Consider the following 23,422-nt stretch of genomic DNA (forward strand, 5'->3'; position numbering starts at 1 on the left):
AGATAGGTAGTCAGGTGCTGGGAGGAGGGCAGGGCAGAGTGAGTGTAGAGTTCAGTATCGTACACACACACACACACAAACACACAGGCCTGTTTGGTATCTTTAGAGGCTAGAATACCTACATCTGTAAAAATCAAAATAACTGTGTATTAAGATTTTTATCGGGATTAGTTTTATTCTGATTATATACTACTTCTATCACACATGGATGCATACAATTTTAAGAATCCTCATCCACAATAAAGAGCCCCTGTCATTACAGGAGATCTCCCCTGTACAAGCATTTGTAGCAGTTGAACTGTTTTTGTGAACCCCTCATAACAAATGTTTCAAAATACATGGAAATACAAAATATATGTCTTTCTTTGTTTTGTATTTGTTTCTTTCTTATATTCCTGCACATTCAGTATCCTCTGTGGGTTACACTGTGAAATGTTGCTCGCTTTGTAAAATGCTTTAAATGATCAATAAAACTACCTGACCGTTTTAGTATAGTTAGGTACCGGTAACCCAGTACAATTATTGAAGTTATCATTTACGAGTTGGTCATGGTGTGCCCTCACTTGAGTACTGCTCACCGACTTACCTCCTATGAAATATTCTTGTGAGTGTGTGTGTGTGTGTGTGTGTGTGCGTGCGTGCGTGCGTGCGTGAGTGCGTGCGTGCGTGTGTGCGCACTGGCCTGTGCGACATATGTGATTATTTGGAGTAGGAAAAAGTAATTGCCATTACATTTAAATTTCTGTAAGACAAAACAAAACAAAACTGGATTACTCTTGGAAATTCAATAATATTAAAGTTCAGTGAGGAACCTTTATATTTCCTTTTTTGCAATATATTGAAATCATGCATACATGTTGCAGGTGAGGCAGCTGACAGTTAATCATTGTAACTTTACAGCGAAAAGTTCAGTATAGATATCACCATTATCTGCATTGAAGATTTTCCTGTTAATTTTAATTTTCATACAAACTGCCTAAATTACACACTGATTTTACTCTTTTCCAGTTCCGTACATTTGACCCTTGCAAACAGCTGTGGTGCAGTCATCCTGACAACCCGTATTTCTGCAAAACCAAGAAGGGGCCTCCCCTTGATGGGACAGAATGTGCCCCTGGAAAAGTAAGTTGATAATAACTACATTGCCAGAATTATGTGCCACAGAAGTGTGTGAACACAGAAACCATCTCTAATTAAATATTAGCAATGTCTGACATCTATGATGGACAGTAAGATATGGCTTCACAGTCTGTGTTCCAGTTCCTACCAAACCTGTTGGGTAGGGATGACATTGTGTTTGGTGTGGTCCAACGGACATTTTCCACAAGTATATAATATCTTATTTTATATAACATTAAAATTTTCTTTTGCTGAAACAAAGCATGCAGACTGAACCTTAAAAATACCCCCAGAGTTATAGTAGAGTCCAGAACGCATAGATATGACCTATATACATTACTTTCTTATTATCATTTATTATTCTTTCTTACCCTTTCTATACAATTCTGTCATCCTCTTTAGTGGTGTTACAAAGGTCACTGCATGTGGAAAAACCCTAATCAGGTCAAGCAAGATGGCGCCTGGGGCTCCTGGAGCAAATATGGCTCCTGCTCTCGCTCCTGTGGAACTGGAGTTCGTTTCCGGACACGTCAGTGCAACAGCCCAGCGTAAGAAGCAATTTTTCTTTGCCAATTTTGCCCTATAATTGTCAACATGTAAACTCCGTAATAAATCCTGCCTGATATTGAGATGCAAATTCATCAAATAGGTTTTAAAGAGGCTGCCTTTTCATTTAATTGGCTCTCATTTCTTCCTTTTTGTTATGCAGCCAGTTTCACTCATAAGAGAGTCATATAATATCCTCTTTTGGTAATAGCTTCAATCAATCTGTTTGACTGAGCAGGTAGTGTTAATCTCTGCACAGCAGTTTTCTATCAACCGTGTCCCTCTACATGGATAGTGTGATATTTTATGCCCAGGCTACAGGTTTGATAATAAAACTTGTTTTATCATTTCATTCAAACCTCTGAAGTATATTTCAGTATCACGTTTCAAAGTGAGTCTGTTTTCACATGCTAATACTCATAGAATTTCACTCAACCTTATAATATTCTCTGATGTTATTCTGTTTCTTTCCCCCAGACCCATAAACGGAGGTCAGGACTGCCCAGGAGTGAATTATGAGTATCAACTTTGCAACACTGATGACTGCCCCAAGCACTTTGAAGATTTCAGAGCTCAGCAGTGCCAGCTACGCAATTCCCATTTTGAGTTCCAAAACACCAAACACCACTGGCTGTCCTACGAGCACCCTGATGGTAAGGAGCCAAATGTCAGCAAATTGTTTTGTTTCTACAAGAACAAAGTAGAAAAACAATGAAAGATGAATACAACAGGAGACTGCAGAATCTCACAGTCAAAACAAAGGTACTGCATTGTCTAAACAAAGATGTTAGGTGCAGTTTTATACAGTTTCAAAATACTTATATTTTCTCCTTTTTTGCTTTGCCATTTCTTTTTTGTTTTCTCATCATTGCACCAATACCTCTTTTTCAAAACCATGCAAACTCAAATGTGTCCTCTGCGTGGAGGGGAAGCACAATATTACTCTTTTAGATGATGCTACAACATCTAAAAGTTCCTGGCAGTAATTAATATTGTGCATTTTGAATCAGGCAATGGAAATTAGATTCAAAGTGTGATGCTGACAGAATCAGCAGTGTAGAAAAGCATGTCAGTTCTCAGCAGGAACTAACAAACCAGTTCCCAGTGGAGGAATGGTAGGTGATGTATCTAAGGAGCTTAAGGCTCTCAAACAAAACACGATGATTCTGGAATGTAAATGAATAAGAACTACAAGCCTGTCTGCTCATGGTTTCTGCCTATTACTAATTTCATAATAACATGGCCTACAAGATTTGAGTTAATGACAAAATAGCTGGTTTGTTATGTTCAGCAGAGAATGAGGAGACAAATACAGACATAGGCTAGAGATAAAAAAGATGCAGTGAGAAAAATCTTATTTTTTGTCTTTGACTATAGGGATATTTTTATGTTTCAGCCTCTTATATTTTGCCTAAATATATTAAATATATTATTGTAATTTGTTAATTGATTATATAAAAAAGCATGCAATTCAGGGAAATAAAACAAAAATTCTATACTATACTATACTATACTATACTATACTATACTATACTATACTATACTATACTATACTATAATACACTACACTATCCATCCATCCATTTTCTGCCGCTGTAGCGGTTTGCTGGGAGCTGGAACCTATCCCAGCTGGCTTAGGGCGTGAGACGGGGGAAACTCCGGGCGCAACGCCAGTGCACCGCTGAACCATACAAAGACACAGACAACCACGCACGTACGCACTCACACCTACGGTCAATTTGGGACGGCCGATTCACCTGAAGCACGTGTTTTTGGAGGTGGAAGGAAGCAGGAGAATCCGCAAACATGGGGAGAACATGCATACTCCACACAGAGCGGGTCACAAACCCGGAACCGCCGTGCTGTACGGCAACATAGCCGTTCATATATTTTTGAATAAGCTCACTCGAAAAGTCTCATGCTGTCACACCCCCAACCAATCACGGCGCATCTGCCAGAAGGAATCACGTGAACAATATGGTGTAAGGCATCTAACAGCGAGGCTTTTTGTTTCATCCACACGACAACGCAGATATCCAAGAGGAAAACGCTGGGTCTGCGTTTTTGTGTGGACACTGTAACCAAAACTTTTTTGGGGGGAGTCTCCCTGAGATGAAAACCGCTGTGACGTTAGTGTGTGTGACTCGTGTCTACATGTACACACAAAATGGACAGAGTTAAAACCAGCTATTTTCTGACGTATAACAGCTTCACATTTAAGCCGCGTTGATAAACATCCTTGAAAGTTGGATATTTGTTCATCTGTTTCTTTCTTAATGAGTCATAAAGTGAACGGATTAATTTCCACACATCCCGGTCCCGTTCTCGGAGTTGTTCTGCTTATAAACGTGTTGATCAACACACTCATTCGGCTATGTGTGGACATGGCCTGATTCAGGCAGTGGTTCAGTTTGTGCCGAGAGTTTTGACAGCAATGGAAAAGTAATTTTATGTAAGTGATAGTTCTGTTAGCTGACTACATGAACAGAACTGTATGTAGTTACCTAAAGAGTGTTTTTGTCAGATGCCCGAGGAGCATTTTGGATACTACATCGATCGTCCCATTCCAAATAGAAAACATAGCTGGACAGACTGTTCGTGCTAGCCAGCTAGTTTCACTCAGAATTTGTTTCTTTTTTCTGTGTCGTTCCTGCTGTTTGGACTCTCTGCTCAAAAGTTGTTGGAACAGTTATGACACTCTAAAATTATGTTAACTGGGAAGTCCATGTATAGTTATTTCTTCTCCTAACATACCAGATGTCTTACACCATATTGTTCACATGATTCCCTCTGGCAGATGTGCCGTGAATGGTTGGGCGTCATGATTGGTTGGGCGCTTGATTGGCAGGTAGTGGGTGGAGTTGGTGACAGTGTTAGACCTTTCAAGTGAGCTTATTCACATATATATATATAGGTTGGGATAATTCAGAATGATTCAATGTTGTCTGACAATGGGCTGTTTTGTAGCTAACAAGAGATGCCACCTTTACTGCCAGTCTAAGGAAACAGGAGATGTGGTCTACATGAAGCAGCTTGTGCATGATGGGACACGCTGCTCCTACAAGGATGCCTACAGTATCTGTGTTCGTGGAGAATGTGTGGTAAGCGTGTTAATACAACATTTTGACATGATAAAAGCATTAAAGTACATAATCTACTCAAGTACAAGCTAATTGAATCTTGATAGCTTTGAGGGATAAATAAAGCAGTCAGATGTTGATAATCGGCACAGTTAGTATCAGGCTTGACTTTCAACATGCTGTAATAAATTCCAGAGGGCTTGTTAACTGCTGTTTGGAATCAGGATTTAAGACAACGTGCCATTAATAATGTTTCTGCCAAGCATAGTGTCAACATATGAACGAGAATGAATGTGGGTACAGTATATGTCATATCTGTTAAAGCCTCTTCTATTATATCAAGGTGCTTTTCCAGTGTTTTCACAAGCTATAACAGCATAGGTTCAAAGTAAGCCAGAGTTGACAGCTGGGGTAATACAGCAGGACAAGCAAAATGAAAATCAACTTATTTTAAATATATATCCAACCGGATTTTTATTCTAAATGACAGCTTGAACGAACCTTTTCTCCAAGTGCAGTAACAAGTTGATAAATTTATAATACAAACAAGTTCTAAACTTTTGTATCGAAGAAGCACGAGTAATTCAATAAAAGATGAGACATAGAGGCTGACTTCTCATTTGAACCCTGTTATATTTTGCACTGCAGTGGCAAAACAGTAATCCCAGCATCTGTCTAACTGTTTTCTCGGTCTTCAGAAAGTTGGCTGTGACAGAGAGATTGGTTCTTACAAAGTTGAGGACAAATGTGGCGTTTGTGGTGGAGATAACTCCCATTGCCGCACAGTTAAAGGAACATTCACTCGAACACCAAAGAAAGCAGGTGAGAACACCTGAACCGGTTCTAACAGCAGTTTTTTAAATATATTTTTTTTCATTAATGATCCCAATTCTTCCCTGCATGTTTGCCAGGTTCCTGTTCCTGGATGCAGTTTGTTGCTATGATTAATTTGTGACTAATAACATTCTATTTCAACAGAAATTACATCACAGGAACGTATGATGAGATCTTTAATTTCCTTTTTTTTCTCCAAAAGTTAACTTATGGTCTAGTTAGTTTCATGATGCAGGAAAGGTTATTCTATAAACTACATCAAAAGAAACCATTGGTCAATTTTTAATAGCCCTGCATTCTCAGACAGTGTGTATCACAAATTACAAATGCTATTTTCTTTTATAAAGCTTTTTAAAATTTATATTCCTAATATGTGAAACAGTAGAAGTACCATATTTTCCACACTATAAGGTGCACTGGATTATAAGGCACACCTTCAATGAACGACCTATTTTAAAACATTTTCATATATAAGGCGCACCGGATTATAATGTGCACTGACGGTTTTAAAGAAAATTAAAGGCTTTTTGGTGCACTGTATAGTGTGGAAAATACGGCACTCTTGACAATTAGTCTGATTTCAACTGATTAAAAAAATTGTTTGAGACTGTACTAAAATGGGTTGTGAAAAATTCTCCCTCTTGTAAAATACTTATTTTGATGCAGCAAGAAACCAAACTTATATGTCAATCCAATTCAGTTATATTCAAAAAACTTCATATGTCCCCAAGGGGCAATTGAAAGCACATAAAGCAGGAGTGGTGTAAAAGTGCAAAAATACAGTGTAAACATAAACAGCATAAACATAAACAATAGACATAAATAATAATTCTATAACAACATACGTAAATACACTGATTATGTTAAATAATGATTCAAAACCTAGTTAGTTCAAACTCTAGTGAGTTAGTTCAAAATCTACATAGTTCAAAAATTAGTTAGTTTGGAACCATTTTTTTTTTTCAAAACCTAGTGGGTTAGTTAGTTAATTCAAAAACTAGCTAATGGTTTTATGTTGCACCTCCCATGATTCCACATTGATCTATGTTGCAAACAGTTTGGGACAAACTTTAAGCTTGAATAAATAAAGGGACTTAAGCATCTATTTTTTGTGAAATGGGGCAGGGAGTAGGCAGGTGACTCATGCATTATAATGCATTCATGGAGCTGGGAACAAAAAGAAAAACAACAGTCTGAACACAGTCATCCTAACTATTGAAAATGAGCTTGAGTCAGAAAATTTAGTAAAGAGGATTATGATATTGTCATTCCTCTGCTATTGCAGAATGTGCAAGTTGGGCAGCAGACACATCGTATCATGTCTAAGTTTATAATAAAACTTTGTAAATGGATAGAAATACACATATAGAAATGCACATATGACATGCAATTTAACAGAAGAACCAGGGTATTTTTGGCATCTCTTGTTAACATTTTAATTTTATATTCCCTCACATTATTAATTTGATCCAGAGCTATTAACTGATTTAACATGTGCTGAGTATATAACATCTACTGTCATCACTCAGTTGTGCTGTGTCAAGCAAAGGTTTTGTTGCATAAAAGTGTAAGGTGTTGTTTTCTAATATGCCCAGTTTTAACTACCAACATGAAATTACTTAGTATAATGATGTCGTCATGATGTCATAAAATAATATAGAGTAAAAAGAATAAAAATGGCCATGAAAACAGCTTCATCAAACTGTTCCATGGTGTATTTCTGTGATCATTTTTTAACATCTCATTGTCATTTAATTACTCACATTTTTTAACAGGGAAACAGTTAAGCAAGAGAGACCAAAAAGAAACATCTTTGTTGGAAAACACAATATGCAAGTATCCAGAGTTTGTGAAATATTCACAATGATCTGTCCAGCTTGTAGTGCAGATGGATGCCTAACACCATAGAGACTAAGAGACAATAGTGACATAAGCTGCTGTTTCTTCTGTTGCTTGTTACTTCCTGTTCATTTATGTTCAACTGTCACAGGTTCTTTCTCTAGTTTAGTCTGTGGAAGTCTGTGAGGAGTTTAGAAAGTGTATGTTCACGTAGTTTATACATTTTGCTATTTGCTTAACACCCTAACAAACTAACTCAAAATTATGCAATTATAAAAATGTCATATTAAAGAATCCTGCAGAACTTTGGATTAAATTTGGTATTTGTTGGCCATTTAATGTTTGAACCCTAGCTGACATGTTGATACTTGCACCTAAATACTGACAACTAGTCTATTTGCAGGATTTTCAGTTTACCACATTTGGTTGCAGAGGATTTAATCTCTCACATGGAGCATCTGTCTGTTTTCAAATGTTTTATTGTAACTTGTGTCTTAACGATAGAGGCAGCCGCACCTGCACCTCTGCTTCCATCTTTATATGAACTCTGCACCATTGTGCCAGTACTATATATAATCTTCTCAGCCACACTGGTTTGTCTGCACCAATATGCTCAAAGTGTTGGGCCTTCCTCTGAAATCTAAAGACATGTAATTACATGTCTGTAGTTAAATAATGGTGAATGACAACACCATTTATTTTAATATAAGTTCACTGTAGATGCTAGTGTTGCTGAGAAATAATATGAAGAAGAATTAGAGATGCAAGAAACATTGTGAGACTAACTGATTCATTTCATTCTGAAGGGAAGACCAGAGGAGCCTTTTCTTTACCCAAAGGAGCTCGGAATGTTTTTGTAAATGAAACAGAAGACTCTAGAAATGTAATTGGTGAGTTGGAGTCGGTTTGTAAAGGGTGGACATCCGTGTCAGAAGGTGACTTTGCTCCAATAGATTTCCAAAAATCTGCTACTTATACCCCATTGAAACATGGCTGAAAGCTATATTCATTCACATCTCTGCTCATAATCAGTGTGAACATGCAGACAGTTTATTCCTGTCATGATCATCAGTTTTTTTTACAGCAGTATATTATTAATACGTTTTTTGCTGTTTCCAAAATCATTTTAATGACTCAGAAAATAGATGTGAATGAACACCTTGTTTCAATGAAACTTTTTCCTGCAGGTTTCTACACTGTGGAGGAAATCGAACATAGTTATTTACCATTTTTCTCTTTCACAATAAATGTCTGAGCATCTTTGTAAAGCAAAGTAAAACAAACTTCTGAAACACACGCAATGTCCCCCAGTGCTGCGACACATCTACTGAACTCACCTATTTCTGTCTTATCTTTCCTAACCCTTCTGCTTCCAATGCCGCTGATTCAAACTTGGCAAAGGTTACCTTAAGATGTTTCTAATTCCTCCTGGCGCTAGACATGTCATCATCCAAGAACATGAGGCATCCCCTCAAATTCTTGGTAAGTCTGACCCACTAACACAAATACATAAATAAATGAGAGGATGCTATTAGCTCACAATCCTCCTCCACTTTGCATGGAAGACAAATAGGTTGATGAAAATTATAGACTATTAACTTTTCTTTCTATATTACCTGTCAGCTCACTGACTTTAAAGTTTGGTTTTCATAATGTTTATTAATTATTAAATAGTCTCTCTTGATGGAAAATATTGTGTTTTTTTCTTTTGTTTTCATATACTGTTATTGTTGATTTTGTATTGACAGTCAGGTCATCCATCCATCCATCCATCCATCCTGAGTAACCTGATCCATAATCTGGCATCAGGTTACGCAGGGTATTCGTGATCTACCTTTCCTAAGAATGCCCTTTTTTAATCCTCCTCTTTGGAGGCATTCCATTGAGATTTTCAGCATAATCCCTCCGGAAACCTCTGGAGCACCAACCTAAAGGGAGTAGGTTATTGCTGTGGTTGTTCAGAGAAATAAAATGGTTATGTCTGTCACTTGTAAAACTTCCGTGTAGTCAGTTTGAATGATTTACTGCTTATAAGATTAACATCAAGAACTTCCTGGTATGAAACCACGCTCTGATCTGGTAGCTGCTTTGCCCCCACAGAGGATCAAGTCATTATATTCAAAATGACAAGAGTTCGTCGTTTGGAATACTTAGATGTTAATTGCAACCCCCTAAAGTAAAGTGGTGAGCCTCTTGGCTGTAGAACTAATGCTAAATCCCAATCATAGGCTTTATAGTAAATAATTAATGAAGTTTCACACACAATCGTCAATGTGTTCCCTGCAATTGATGTTTACTTTTGGAAAGGAACAAAGAAAAGGCTCATAACAAGATACCAAATAATACTCATACACAAATAAATACATAAATAAATAAATATGTGTGGATGAATATAAGGCTTGACAGGACTGCTGTGCCTTGTCACAATGAGGTGACTAAGCTTGACCAGGCAATGTTATTTAGAGAAATTTTTTATGAAGGTCAGTTGCCGCTGTTTTCATAAAAGCTTTCTCTTTCAAAGTCATACCTTGACTATAAAATATTTTTCCCTGAAGTCTCATCAATTTTACAAGCCAATATCACATATCACCAGCTAACCCAAGAAGACTGACATTAATCATTTATCAGGTCCACTAAAAACCAGGACTTATATCCATCAATCCATTCTCTTCCGCTTAAACGGGGGTCGGGTCACGGGGGCAGCAGCTTAGCAGGGAAGCCCAGACTTCCCTCTCCCTAGCCACTTCGTCCAGCTCCTCCGGGAGAATCCCAAGGCGTTCCCAGGCCAGCCGGGAGACATAGTCTCTCCAGCGTGTCCTGGGTCATCCCGGGGGCCTCCTCCCGGTAGGACATGCCCGGAACACCTCACCAGGGAGGTGTCCAGGAGGCATCCTGACCAGATGCCCGAGCCACCTCATCTGGCTCCTCTCGATGCGGAGGAGCAGCGGCTCGACTCTGAGTCCCTCCCGGATGACCGAACTTCTCACCCTATCTCTAAGGGAGAGCCCGGACACCCTGCGGAGGAAACTCATTTTGGCAGCTTGTATCCAGGATCTCGTTCTTTCGGTCACGACCCACAGCTCATGACCATAGGTGAGGGCAGGAACGTAGATCGACCGGTAAATCGAGAGCTTTGCCTTTCGGCTCAGCTCCTTCTTCACCACGACGGACCGATACAGAGTCCGCATCACTGCAGACGCTGCACCGATCCGCCTATTGATCTCTTGTTCCATTGTACCCTCGCTCGTGAACGAGACCCCGAGATACTTGAACTCCTCCACTTGGGGCAGGATCTCATCCCCAACCTGGAGAGGGCACTCCACCCTTTTCCGACTGAGGACCATGGTCTCAGATTTGGAGGTGCTGATTCTCATCCCAACCGCTTCACACTCAGCTGCGAACCGCTCCAGTGAGAGTTGGAGATCACGGCTTGATGAAGCCAACAGCACCACGTCATCTGCAAAAAGCAGAGACGCAATACTGAGGCCACCAAACCGGACACCCTCAACGCCTTGGCTGCGCCTAGAAATTTTGTCCATAAAAGTTATGAACGGAATTGGTGACAAAGGGCAGCCTTGGCGGAGTCCAACCCTCACTGGAAACAAATCCGACTTACTGCCGGCAATGCAGACCAAACTCTGACATTGGTCGTACAGGGACCGAACAGCCCTTATCAAGGGGTTTGGTACCCCATACTCCCGAAGCACCCCCCACAGAACCCCCCGAGGAACACGGTCAAACGCCTTCTCCAAGTCCACAAAACACATGTAGACTGGTTGGGCGAACTCCCATGCCCCCTCAAGGACCCTGCGGAGGGTGTAGAGCTGGTCCACTGTTCCACGGCCAGGACAACGACAACCACACTGCTCCTCCTGAATCCGAGATTCGACTTCCCGAAGGACCCTCCTCTCCGGAACCCCTGAATAGACCTTGCCAGGGAGGCTGAGGAGTGTGATCCCCCTGTAGTTGGAGCACACCCTCCTGTCCCCCTTCTTAAAGAGGGGGACCACCACCCCAGTCTGCCAATCCAGAGGTACTGTCCCCGATGTCCACGCGATGTTGCAGAGGCGTGTCAACCAGGACAGCCCCACAACATCCAGAGCCTTTAGGAACTCCGGACGGATCTCATCCACCCCCGGGGGAATTATTTTTCTTCCTTTTAGAATACTAAAAAACATTAGGTAAAACAGAGAAAACTTGACCCTTTGTCCTGTTTTGCAGGTAGATTTATAACTGCACCTTTCTCTCTCAGAGAAAGTATTGTTGGCAATTACAAGAAAAAAAACTAGAACCAATGCAGTCAGAGACCGCAACATTCCACGACATCCCTGAAATCAAAATTTTGTCCTGACATACTTGCACAGGTAAAATATCAAAGCTAGTGCTCAGACCTACTTGTCATTGATCATGGCACTAGCATTAATCTACGGTCTTACTCACACTGGCCTTCTCCCTTGTCTTTGTATCTTATCCAGTGCCTGAGTGTACAAAAGTTTAAATTTGACCTTAATCTAGTTTTCTCAAGGTCAAGTCATCATCTCATTTTAATCCCCTTTGCCGCCCGAGTAATGTGCTTTTTGTTTAATCTTTCTTACTGCAATGGTTGCTTTGCAACCATTGCAGATATGTGGCGGACGGACGGACAGATGAACACACAACGCTGACAATTACATCACCGCTTTGAAACGGGATGTAATTAAATAGCATTCACCGCATATATTGCCTAATTTACAATGTCCATCAGGCTAATTATGTTAGGCCTTTAAGTGTATACAAGAAAAATGTGATTATAGTAATACCATCATCCATATACTGAATTTTTAGCATTGAAGCATCTTTTAATCTTTCCCCGAGTCACTTGTAAAATTTGCCTTTCCGTTAAAAGCTTGTTTGAAGCACTCAACCAAGCATATATAAACTTACTGCTGTATTCTTGTAATGTAGCATGCCTTTATTTCTTATGGGGGATGTTTCTGCTCTGGGAAGTTAACTTTAAGGTTGAAAGGATAAGGCTTCTGTTTATCATTTTGGATTTACCCAAACTGAAAGACTAAAACCAACAAAATCATGTAGAGTTTAAAGTAGACACAAGATATTATCAACCCAGACTATTCCTCAAATAAAACAGATTTAAAAAGTAAATCTGTTTCTTTATATTTGTCTAAGCTACTCGATCATTGTTCTCGTATGGAAGTTCTACTAATCAGTGACAGAACTCAATGTGTCTTTTTAATAGATTCTGGTTAACAGTGGAAACATACACACACACACACACACACACACACACACACATATACACACGTATATACATAGTACCTTGATATAAGAACAACTTGACATACAAGTTTTTTGAGTTAACAGCAATTTTTTGGTCCATATTTTTGTTTGACATACAAGCAAAACTCCGAGTTACGAGTCAGAATTCAGGGTACAACCACAACATCCGCTGAGACCGCATCTCGTTCTTTCCAATGTGTTGTCCATGGAGTAAAGACATAGCTTTTGTGTGCTCATGACTTTTGCATTTGCTGTCACTGTTTTTGTAACTTAAATATAGTTAATTATGTACAGGAAGGGGATGCATAAATTATACATTAATCATACTTATATAAGTGTGTATGTGTGTACATTGTATATACATATACATATATATATTTATATATATATATATATGTATATATATATATATATATATATGTATACACACACATAGCATGTATATATATACAGTGTGTGTGTGTGTGTGTGTGTGTGTGTGTGTGTGTGTGTGTGTGTGTGTGTGTGTGTGTGTACTGTATATTCTTTTTAGGTTAATGGTAGGCCCTATGAGCCTATATTCCGAACAGTTGAACATTAATTTTTAATACAAACTTAAAAGAAGAAAGGTTCACATAGTAAATTGTTGAGAGTTTAGGTCAAGTTGAAAATTAGTTCCAGCAATGTAAACTGTAGGCTGCTTATAAGAAAACTCTGTCACAATCTGCCTGTCTTTTCGTATTTTTTTTAAATTATTGACGGGGTTAGCCCCCTGTAGGAGACAAATGGATTACTAAGTTCTTTGGGAATAATTGGTGGTCAAGTATAAGTAGGAACCAATATTGACCGAATGAGGTTTCTGCCCAGAATAATTAAGTTTTTTGAACACTGAACTCTGAATGTTTTGCTATTTGATGTTAACTATTGGTCGAGGTCACCGAGAAAATTGAAATTAAACAGTCATCAAGCACAAATTGGTGTGTCGAACTTTGGATTACAAGGAAACCGATCAGTGCTTCATTCATCTAAGTGAGGTAGAATATCTCAGTGGTGTAGAGGATGAGCCATTACTTAATTAGTTAAGACATTAATATCCTGATGGCCATTGCAAATTAGGCTATGAATGTGGTGATTGCTGAGCAGTTTGATACCCTATATTTGGAACACACTTTCTGGTCCCCCCTCTTAAAAAGTGGAACCATTATCCCAATTTTCCATTCCAGTGGCAGTGTACCCTTCACCCATGCAATGTTGCTGAGAGAGACATGTTGGCTATGACAGACCTAGAACATCCAGAGCCTTGAGATACTTAGTGTGGATCTCGTCCACCGTGCTGTGTCACTACAGAGCTATTTAACAGCTGCTGCAATTTCAACCCCAATGATGAGTGGACCCACCTCCAAGTCCTCCAGTTTTGTTTCCTCACAGGAATGCGTGTCAGCAGGATTGACAAGATCCTGAACGTATTCCTTCTACCGCTCCGACTGCTCCCCCAATTAAGGTCAGCAGACCCCCATCTCACCCATAATCAGTGATGACAAAGGGTCTCTCTTCCCTCCTAAAACGTTGAACAGTTTGCCAGATTTTTTTTAGACCAACTAACATTTATCATCCATTATATCACCAAACCTTTCCCATGACCGGATCTTTATGTAATTTGAGGCTGAAGCTGCGCATTGCTGATCTAGACTCCCACAGGTCCACTATGCCCCGTAGGACTCCTTCAGCCTAACGGTATCCCTCACCTATGGTGTCCACCAGTGGGTTTGAGGATTACTGCCACAACCGGCAGTCTAGTGACAACAGCTCCATGCAACCACCTCGACAATGGTAGCCTGGAACATGGAGCGGTCAGATTCCATGTCCCCCATCTGGACAGTCCTCATCCAGATGTTCCCAGCAGATTCTCACTATACGTTTAGGCCCCCCGGGTCTGTCCGGCCATTTCCACTTTCCACCTGATCCAATTTACCACCAGGTAGTGATCAGTTAACAGCTAAACTCTTCTTTTTACCTGAGTGTCCAGGAGATTTGACCAGGGCAGGGCCCTGTTATCCCTCATTAGTTAGAGTATTTTCCATCATTGATCTTTTTAACTGCACTTTGTTTGACCCTCCACCTAGAACATCTGCAATGGGTGCCCTTACCAGGGGCAAAATTACAATTACAAATTGCCCCAGATAACAGTTCATTGAATCACTAGCATACTCAAGCCCCCCATCATAGTTAAGTGACGGCTGATGAAGGGGTATATGAAAGTAGATATGCATCATCAATAACCACATTCTCATAATACTGGCTTAAATGGGCACTTATGATACTTTAGTACCTAACTTACATCGCATAATTTTAATAAATAGTATTTTTTGATGATGAATTGAATTGGAGCAGTTACCACAGCCCGGTCAATGGTCAGAGCAAATTTCAGGGGCTCTGTGCTTCAGGGGACAACTGTTCCAGAAGAAGTATTATCCATTGCAGTATCAGATGTGATTGCCTTTATTTTGATAAAACCTGATGTAAACTCTGATGCAAGATTCAACTTTAAACTTAGCTTTGTTGAGGCATAAACCTTCAGGATATTTGGACATGTAATACTTGAAAACAAGTTATTGAGTCAAGCTGACAATTCTTTCTCCTCAGTTGCTTAATGAACAGTATCCATCCTTCCTGTTGCTTTCACTACTCTGGGAAGTGCTTATGGATGTAGATTTTTGTAGATTGTAGATTTTCTGCTGTTCATTCTGCATTATTGTGAAGGTCTCAACATGCCCCGTATGGTTCTAGATTGGGAATAGTCGTTATTCAGTCAGTTATTATGACTCTACCATCAGTGATGAATGTGAATCACATCTTGAATCAAGCATCATGTCTGAGTCATTTTTGCTTTTATAGAGCACTTCAATTGCACCCTTAACATTGGGCTGTTTCCTTGGTATCACTCAATTTTGTGCAGGCAAAATCATAAAACGTGAGCAGACCAGAAAAATTCATGCCACAGACATGTGGGTTATTATTGGCAACTCATTGTGTCATATATACAACAAGCTGACATATTTTCAATTGTCATTCCATAAATTGTAGAAAAAAATTAGACCCCATCAATTTTCATGCATAATTATTTGAAATATGGTTCAGAGGACTCCATGGATCACTTGAGCTTTAATCTTTGTGAATAATTTAGAACAATTGTAAATGATATAATAAATCCATTTCAGCTTTGTCAGAAGCTTATAAATTGTTTCTATTTTACAGCAATCAAGAACCAAGCAACAGGACATTACATTCTTAATGGAAAAGGAGAGGAGATTAAGTCCCGCAGCTTCATTGACTTGGGAGTGGAATGGCACTACATTATCGAGGAGGACGTGGAGACGCTGCACACTGACGGGCCTCTTCGTGACCCCGTGGTGGTTCTGGTAACATGTGAAACCTTTTTCCCTATCATATATAATATTGAAATTGTTCACATGTTGGCTTCACAATAAGTGTTATTGGGATGCAATACATAATAATCAACAGTTTAAACCTCTCCCTTAATGAAGCTCTCATTACTTTCCTGTCATTATCAGTGAGATTTTAATAGATTTCATTTGATTTTATTTGATATTATTTGAACATATTTTATTAGATTTGATTTAATGAACATTTATCATCTTTTAATGTTTTTATTGATACCTTAATTCCTCTTTGCATTCAATTCAAAACATTCAAACCTATGGTTTTATTTGCGTCTTCCTTCATATTGTGTTGACCTTGCCTTGCTTTGTCTTTGCTCAAAGACAACATTAGAGCAGTGCACCCTGGAAAACGTAATGAGTGAACACGTTTTCATCTTGTTTAGATGGAAGTCCTGCAATAACTGCTTACAATCTGTAACATGTAAGCAGAGTGTTTTTTTTAAACACAGAGACAATCGAGCATTTGCTTTTTGTCAAGACTGCAGTAAAAAAAAAGTTAATACTCAGGTTGTAACCAGAATGATTTATCATAACTTAGTAAAAAGGACAAGGAAATTGTGATACTGATACTTTCCTGTTTATATATCTATATCTATCTATCTATCTATCTATCTATCTATCTATCTATCTATCTATCTATCTATCTATCTATCTATCTATCTATGTGTATGTGTGTGTGTGTATATATATATATATATATATATATACACTGTATAATCTAATGAACAACCAGGAACTGTTGACATTACTTCCTCAGTCATTAGAATCATAATCATAACGTGTGTGGGTCTGTCTATATTTACCACAATGGTGTTGTTGTGGGTGTTTGTGTCTAGGTGTGTCATAGGTGTACTTTCTTCAATGCTCTGACCTTTCTCCACTGTCTCCTCATGACTGGACTTACGGCCTTGTTGCTGGACTCACGTCTCTCATCCAGTCTTTAGTGAACATCATCATAGGCATCTGGTGTTGCCACCCTTGAATTTCCTTTGCTTTGTGAAAGTATCCCAGAATGCTACTCTGGAAGAAGCAGGACATCTTGGAAAAAACAGTCAGTTTGAGTGTCTCTAGGTATCAGAAAAAAATTTGCAGACAGGATGTGAAGACAGTGAAGACAGATACAGAGCCCTATCCTATCGCCTCCCCTACATGACTGTTTGTCCTTCTCTTCAAACATACTTTTTCCTAATTATGTCATTTAACTGCAAACCTCTTAGAAATTACATAATCCCTCCTCTTGGAAATTAACATTCTCTTCATTCTTAGCAGTCTATCTCTTCTCTCTTCACCTCTTCTCTTTCTGTTATCAACATGGCCAAACTTTCTAAACAATTCATGTTCAATGTAACTATTAATGTAAACCTTTTATGATATGGTGCCAAAGTGAAACATTTATAACCACGTTTTTACCCCATTTTTCCTAGCAGGGCCTGTGAGAGGATTACTCCCATTGGTTCCCCATCATAATTTGAACTGACTCAGGGACATGTAGAGATTCATTCTCATTAGTATCAATTAAGCTCCCTTCTTAAGTCTATTCCTTTATTGGGCAGATCAATCCAGAAGCTACAGGATTGTTCTCCTCCTGCACTTTTCCTCCCCTCGTAGCGATCCAGTACGCCTGGCCTGCTGTGTCTAGCCTTCCTAGCAGTGCTACAGTGTTTTGGACTCATTACCCGTACAATAGCTGAAGGTGTTGTATATTTACATCTCATCCCTAGCCTCGTGATTACCAATGATCTGGGATATTTCTTCTTCTTGTGGTTCATAAACATTACCATTAAAATGCAACCAACCCTCCAAATTTGGGTATAGACCTGCAAATTCTGTCACATTAAGTTGGTTATCGTCCTGTCCCTTCTCTCTGCCTTCATAGTTCTGCAGTGTCCTCAGTCCCTGTCTGACTTTTGCCCTGTAGAATTTGTGTACCTCTCTGAACAACTTTTAAAATTTTAAACGCAAATTCTCTTCTTTAAACTTTTCTTTGAAATTTTGTTAATATACTTTAAAATGTCCGGGTTTTTGTTTCCCACCAGAGCTACTGGTGTGGGATTCATTGTTTTAGATTGTATTATGGTTAATTAAAATAGCTTGTGTTCTTATGACTGGCTCTTTAAGAAAAGAAACTGTGCGCCCGAAAGGAGGGGTTGTAAGGGGGGGGTTTGCTCAAGCGGGGGATTTCTTTTGCAGCTTCTGCACCTAGATATATTTTTAGACAAGTCCGATCTGTGTCTACTGATCCCTCCCCCTGTAGGCTGCTTCCTGATTTTAACTTCCAGTCTCTTCTTGACCCTCCTAGTGTCAGATCTCTCCACATAAACCAACTCTACGCACTTTCTCCTTCACTACTCACAAATAAATAAATACACACGCTTTCAACACACTTTCTACTACTCCATCTACAGCACATACGGTTCAATCTCAGTCAAACAGTCAACCAGGATTTTTGTTTTTTCAACACACACACTCACATCTGAGCTCAGCAATCATTCACTCAATCACACAGTATCACTTATGACGTCCAAGCAAACAGTTTTCCACACTCATAAAAGAAAATACCTTTTTTATCCCAAGCTTGTATCTTCAGATTATTTGATTTGTATACTTGTACTTTCAATGGGTTTATCAGTCACACAAATTCTCATTCGCTCTGATCTTCCCATACACACATGGTTGGATCATATCAAACACACACTAACTCTGGGTGACCTTATTTCAGCCAGATGACGTTTAAGAAACGCACCCCTATGTATACACGGATGTATGCAGACACTGAAAGACTCACCACAAAGTTTATATGAATTACTTATACAGTTTATGCATTCATACGCCCATTTTATTTCAGTGGGGCATGTTTGTAGAAGAGGGGGACTTCAATTTAGATGGGATTCACTTTAGGTTCATTTGCATGAAGTGATTGTTATATTTAGCTGCAGCCTTTTTACGCTATTTCACAAATTATGGTTACCAAATTTTCTTTTATATCACCTTTACTTATATTACTCTTATAATTTTACTTAATTTCTTATTTTTACCAGCTGGTTATTATAATTTATTTTATATCAGCTTATGGTCGTTTCTCTCCAGACTATCGTCTGGATCATAGAGACACGATAGGCATAGTCTCTTAACCATGCTATTTCTTGGCACCTTTTCTGAATTTTAGAGTCAAATTGTGCCACTATCAGTTACATCCCGGCGCTCGATCAAAGACACACAAATGGATAAACAAAACAGCTGCTTCACCTCCGGAAGCAGTAGAAGGGCCCAGGGTTGTCAACTCAAAACCCTGGAAAAAGCTCAAAGACAAACAAAACGGCTACTTCACCGCCGGAAGCAGTAGAAGGGCCCAGGGTTGTCAACTCAAAACCCTAGAAAAAGCTCAAAATCCACTTGTTGGATTTTCTCGGTCAAAGACAAACAAAACAGCTGCTTCACCGCCGGAAGCAGTAGAAGTGGCCCAGGGTTGTTAACTCAAAACCCTGGAAAAAGCTCAAAATCCACTTGTTGCATTTTCTCAACATCTGTCAGACACACCTCGGTCTACAGAACTAAGTCCACACATAGACAGGACTTATCCAGTAGCAGGAGCTGGCCGAGAAATTGTAATAATTAGTTACATGTTAATCTGTTCATACATATTCTGCCAATGAATTATAAAATGAGAATTGAGGTTTTTGCACATATCCATATCCATCTATTTTCGCCTCTGCCTTGCAAGCCACTGATCTGCTCGACCCTATCTCAGCGGGCTAACATATTGTACAAGTCATGAAACAATTTTGAATTAATTAGTAGAAACATTGCTTATGAAATAACTACAAAAAAATTACTATAATATGAAATAATTATACAATGTGCGTTACAAGAAGAATTTCAGTATATATTTTTTTGTCTTGTTTCTGTTAAATCTTAGGACATGCCGACATTTTTCAGTCCTATTCAGGTTGTGTTGAGCAAACATGCATGATCTAACTCTATAATCTAGTAGTAGCTCTAAATATAAGTGCAGCAGAGTGAGATTCGTTAAATTGCCTTTCATGTACAATCATAGTTATTGTGCCAACAGTATTGTTCCAAACACCCCATGTAAATCATCATATATGACAGATGTTACAGCTTTCACATCTGAAACCTGACTTCATAGGATTATAGTGCAATAAGGAAAAAAAAAACTTTTTGGGTGAAGAACCTTGAACAGTTTCTGTGTTAGTTTTGTATTTTTGGTGAATTGATTTTGATCATTGTTCAGACATAATTTGACAGTAAATGAATGATGATATGAATCATGCCCATGCCCCTTAAGATAATAGTGTTATTACACTTTCTTGCTCTCAGGCCAAGTTTTGTGCTGCGGAGGATTTCTTGACAAAATGACACCCATTTCTCAAAACATGACATGACTCAAACATGTTTCAAGTGTGCACCAGCACAGAGCAATTCCTGTTTTGTATTCTATATATCTCTTAGAGAAAGGTATGCCGTGAATCAGAGTACAACATAGTGTATGACACCATGTTGTGTATGTCAATTGAGTTGTGCACTTTGTCTCTCATCATCATCGTGCTGAAGAATTAATTCCACCTCATAACATACATTAAAGCTAATACCACAATACATAATTCACCTATTTGTACTATTCTGCCCTCCTTGTATTCAAATGCAAATATGCTGCAAGCTAGACAATGCTATGTTAATCAATCAGCATAATATTATGTGATTTATTTATTTTTTATGCCTTCCTTGCAGATCATCCCCAAAGACAATGACACGCGATCTACTCTGATGTACAAGTACATCATCCATGAAGATTCAGTTCCAGTTAACAACAACAACGTCATTCAGGAGGACACCTTTGAATGGGCTCTGAAGAGCTGGTCTACATGTTCGAAACCGTGTGCTGGAGGTAAATGATTACCATTAAATTAGGCAGAACGGAGGGTAATTATTTCTTTCTGTTGAGAGTAATATTTTGATGAAAACATTATACTCACTTCTTCAGCCTTAACATTCTTAGCAGTGGTCAGAGAAGTTCAGGGTGGAACAACTGTGAGTAGCTGTTCATTGACTTGACAAAAACATTTTTTTGAGGAGAATTAACAAGATTTTCACCTTGGAGTTTGATGGAAAAAAGATTGGACAGTTATTCTGGATATTCCTCTCTGAATCATTGCCTGGAGAGAGTACAGGTGTGGAATGAATGAAGCAAACAGAGGTGTGAAATTCAATATCGATGATATATCACACCGATTGCAGTTGCTAAGGCTGTTGCCTCATGGCAACAAGGTCAATTCCACATGTTTCCACTTGGTTCATTCTGTATGGAGTTTCTCTCTGGGTTCTACAGCTTCCACTAAAAATGTGCAAATTAGATGAATTGGTCACTCTAAGTTGAGTGTCGGTATGACAGTGAGTGTGCATTGATGTTTGTCTTTCTGTGTGGCCCTGTGATAAACAGGATCAAACATAAACCCGCTACCCAGATCCAGATAAGCTACTGAAAATGATTATTGATTGTCTAAGAAAAGAAAATTAATGAATTAATAATATTGTTTTTCTAAGAAATAGCAAATCTGCATATCCAAATCAAATAAATGACTTCTTTAACAGGCTTTCAGTACACCAAGTATGGATGTCGCAAGAAAGGAGACACTAAGATGGTCCATCGAGGCTACTGCGATGCCAACAAGAAACCAAAACCCATCCGCAGAATGTGTAATCTTCAGGACTGCATGCACCCACAGTGAGTACAGACTTCTCAGTCTCCCTCACATAGATGTCCATTGCAGTCTAGTAATAACATAAACTGTCAACATCAAGGCAGGCCCCCATTGAGCTGCTGGCTGTTCTGATTTGCTCTGAACCAAAGCAGTGAGCAACAGCAGACAGAGCAATAAAGAGAATGTTTTCTTGTGCAAAACCTTAAAGGAATGTTTTTCCAACACAAATTTCTTGATCGTGTTGTTGTTTTATCCTTTTTGCTCATAAATGACTGCAGTTAATGGAACATTAATGAAATGAAATGAAAGACTAGGCTGTTTTGAAGCCATTGTTCAGACATAACTTGTCTGTCTGCTCATTTGTTCTACTTTTTAAATTATTTTTAAATTTGACATAATTTGATGTCTGGGTTGTTGTGTCAGGAGATGAACTTTCCAAAAGAAGAGAACTCACACTCATTAGATAGGTTGATGTTTTTAAGAGTTGTCAGACTTCCTGTCTTGCATCTTGATTTGACTTGTTTTTCATTGCTGGTCATACAAGCAAACAAGCAACAAATACTAATTTGCAGTGAGGATTGCAAAATCTGGATTGTGCAATTGAATCAAATGTCAATCATAAACACATATAATCCTCTCTAATAATGAATAAAAAATACTTGCCCATAACAAGCTCTTGGATTCAGCAGTACAGTACTGGAGGTTAGGGTTAAAATGTTAACTATTGATTAACTATTGATTAACAAAATAATTGGATAATCATTATAAAAAAGTAATTAGCATTGAATAATTCATTTGAATTTTTCCATAGTCAGCTACCACCGTGATATGCAGCAGACATTGTTAGAGAGATATAACGAATTAACCACCTCTCTAGCAAGAGGTTCTTTTTGACAGAATCTGTATATTTCCTCCAAACTTCTCTTCTTAAATGTGTACCATTCATAAAAACATAATCAAATAAACCTACTATGGATCCGTTATCTCTTCACTTGAATTTGTCCAGATGGATCTCTGAAGAATGGGAGCATTGTACAAAAACTTGCGGCAGTCTGGGCTTTCAGATCCGGATGGTTCGCTGTGTTCAGTATCTCCAGGATGGTACCAACCGCTCCATTCACAGCAAGTACTGCAGTGGTGAGAAGCCAGAGAGCCGGAGGCCCTGTAACAGAGTCTCGTGTCCTGCCCATTGGAGGATTGGAGCATGGTCAGAGGTTCTGTATCCACATCGTCTGTTTGATACTTGACAGAAACTGTAACTCTTATCACATTTGGTGCAGCTGGTATTATTTCTACAGGTTACAACATGGTATTCTTTCATCTGGACGTCTGTCCGTCTCTCTAACTTTTAATAGAGTCTCCTTTTTAATGAATTGAGATCAGCTCACCCACTACTACCTCAATATTTTCTGTAGATTTAAGTCACTGAAAAAGTACAATAAAAATTCCTTGTTTTATTCCTTAAGTTGAGAAGTTTTTCTGTAAAGATTTTAAAAAAAATAGGCATCAGATAATTATTGTAATCTCAGTGTCTTATCTGAGAACACAGCTGTATCCATTTTTTCCT

General features: G+C 38.8%; 1 protein-coding gene across 3 annotated transcripts in view; it reads left to right on the plus strand.

Annotated features, from left to right (window-relative positions):
* The window catches only part of adamts3 (ADAM metallopeptidase with thrombospondin type 1 motif, 3), a 111,582-nt gene that overhangs the window by 82,423 nt on the left and 5,737 nt on the right, over positions 1 to 23,422 (plus strand). Inside the window, exons 11-21 of one of the 3 annotated variants that reach the window (XM_068311149.1) lie at positions 1,009 to 1,122; positions 1,522 to 1,667; positions 2,143 to 2,318; positions 4,633 to 4,766; positions 5,444 to 5,567; positions 8,225 to 8,308; positions 8,820 to 8,900; positions 15,930 to 16,093; positions 20,885 to 21,041; positions 21,746 to 21,878; positions 22,862 to 23,069. In XM_068311149.1, coding sequence (XP_068167250.1) covers positions 1,009 to 1,122; positions 1,522 to 1,667; positions 2,143 to 2,318; positions 4,633 to 4,766; positions 5,444 to 5,567; positions 8,225 to 8,308; positions 8,820 to 8,900; positions 15,930 to 16,093; positions 20,885 to 21,041; positions 21,746 to 21,878; positions 22,862 to 23,069 — 1,521 coding nt within the window. The remainder of the gene's footprint in view (positions 1 to 1,008; positions 1,123 to 1,521; positions 1,668 to 2,142; positions 2,319 to 4,632; positions 4,767 to 5,443; positions 5,568 to 8,224; positions 8,309 to 8,819; positions 8,901 to 15,929; positions 16,094 to 20,884; positions 21,042 to 21,745; positions 21,879 to 22,861; positions 23,070 to 23,422) is intronic. The other 2 variants (XM_068311150.1, XM_068311151.1) reach the window with 2 other exon arrangements.

The sequence above is a fragment of the Antennarius striatus genome, chromosome 3 (genome assembly GCF_040054535.1).
Source record: "Antennarius striatus isolate MH-2024 chromosome 3, ASM4005453v1, whole genome shotgun sequence".
Lineage (NCBI taxonomy): Eukaryota > Metazoa > Chordata > Actinopteri > Lophiiformes > Antennariidae > Antennarius > Antennarius striatus.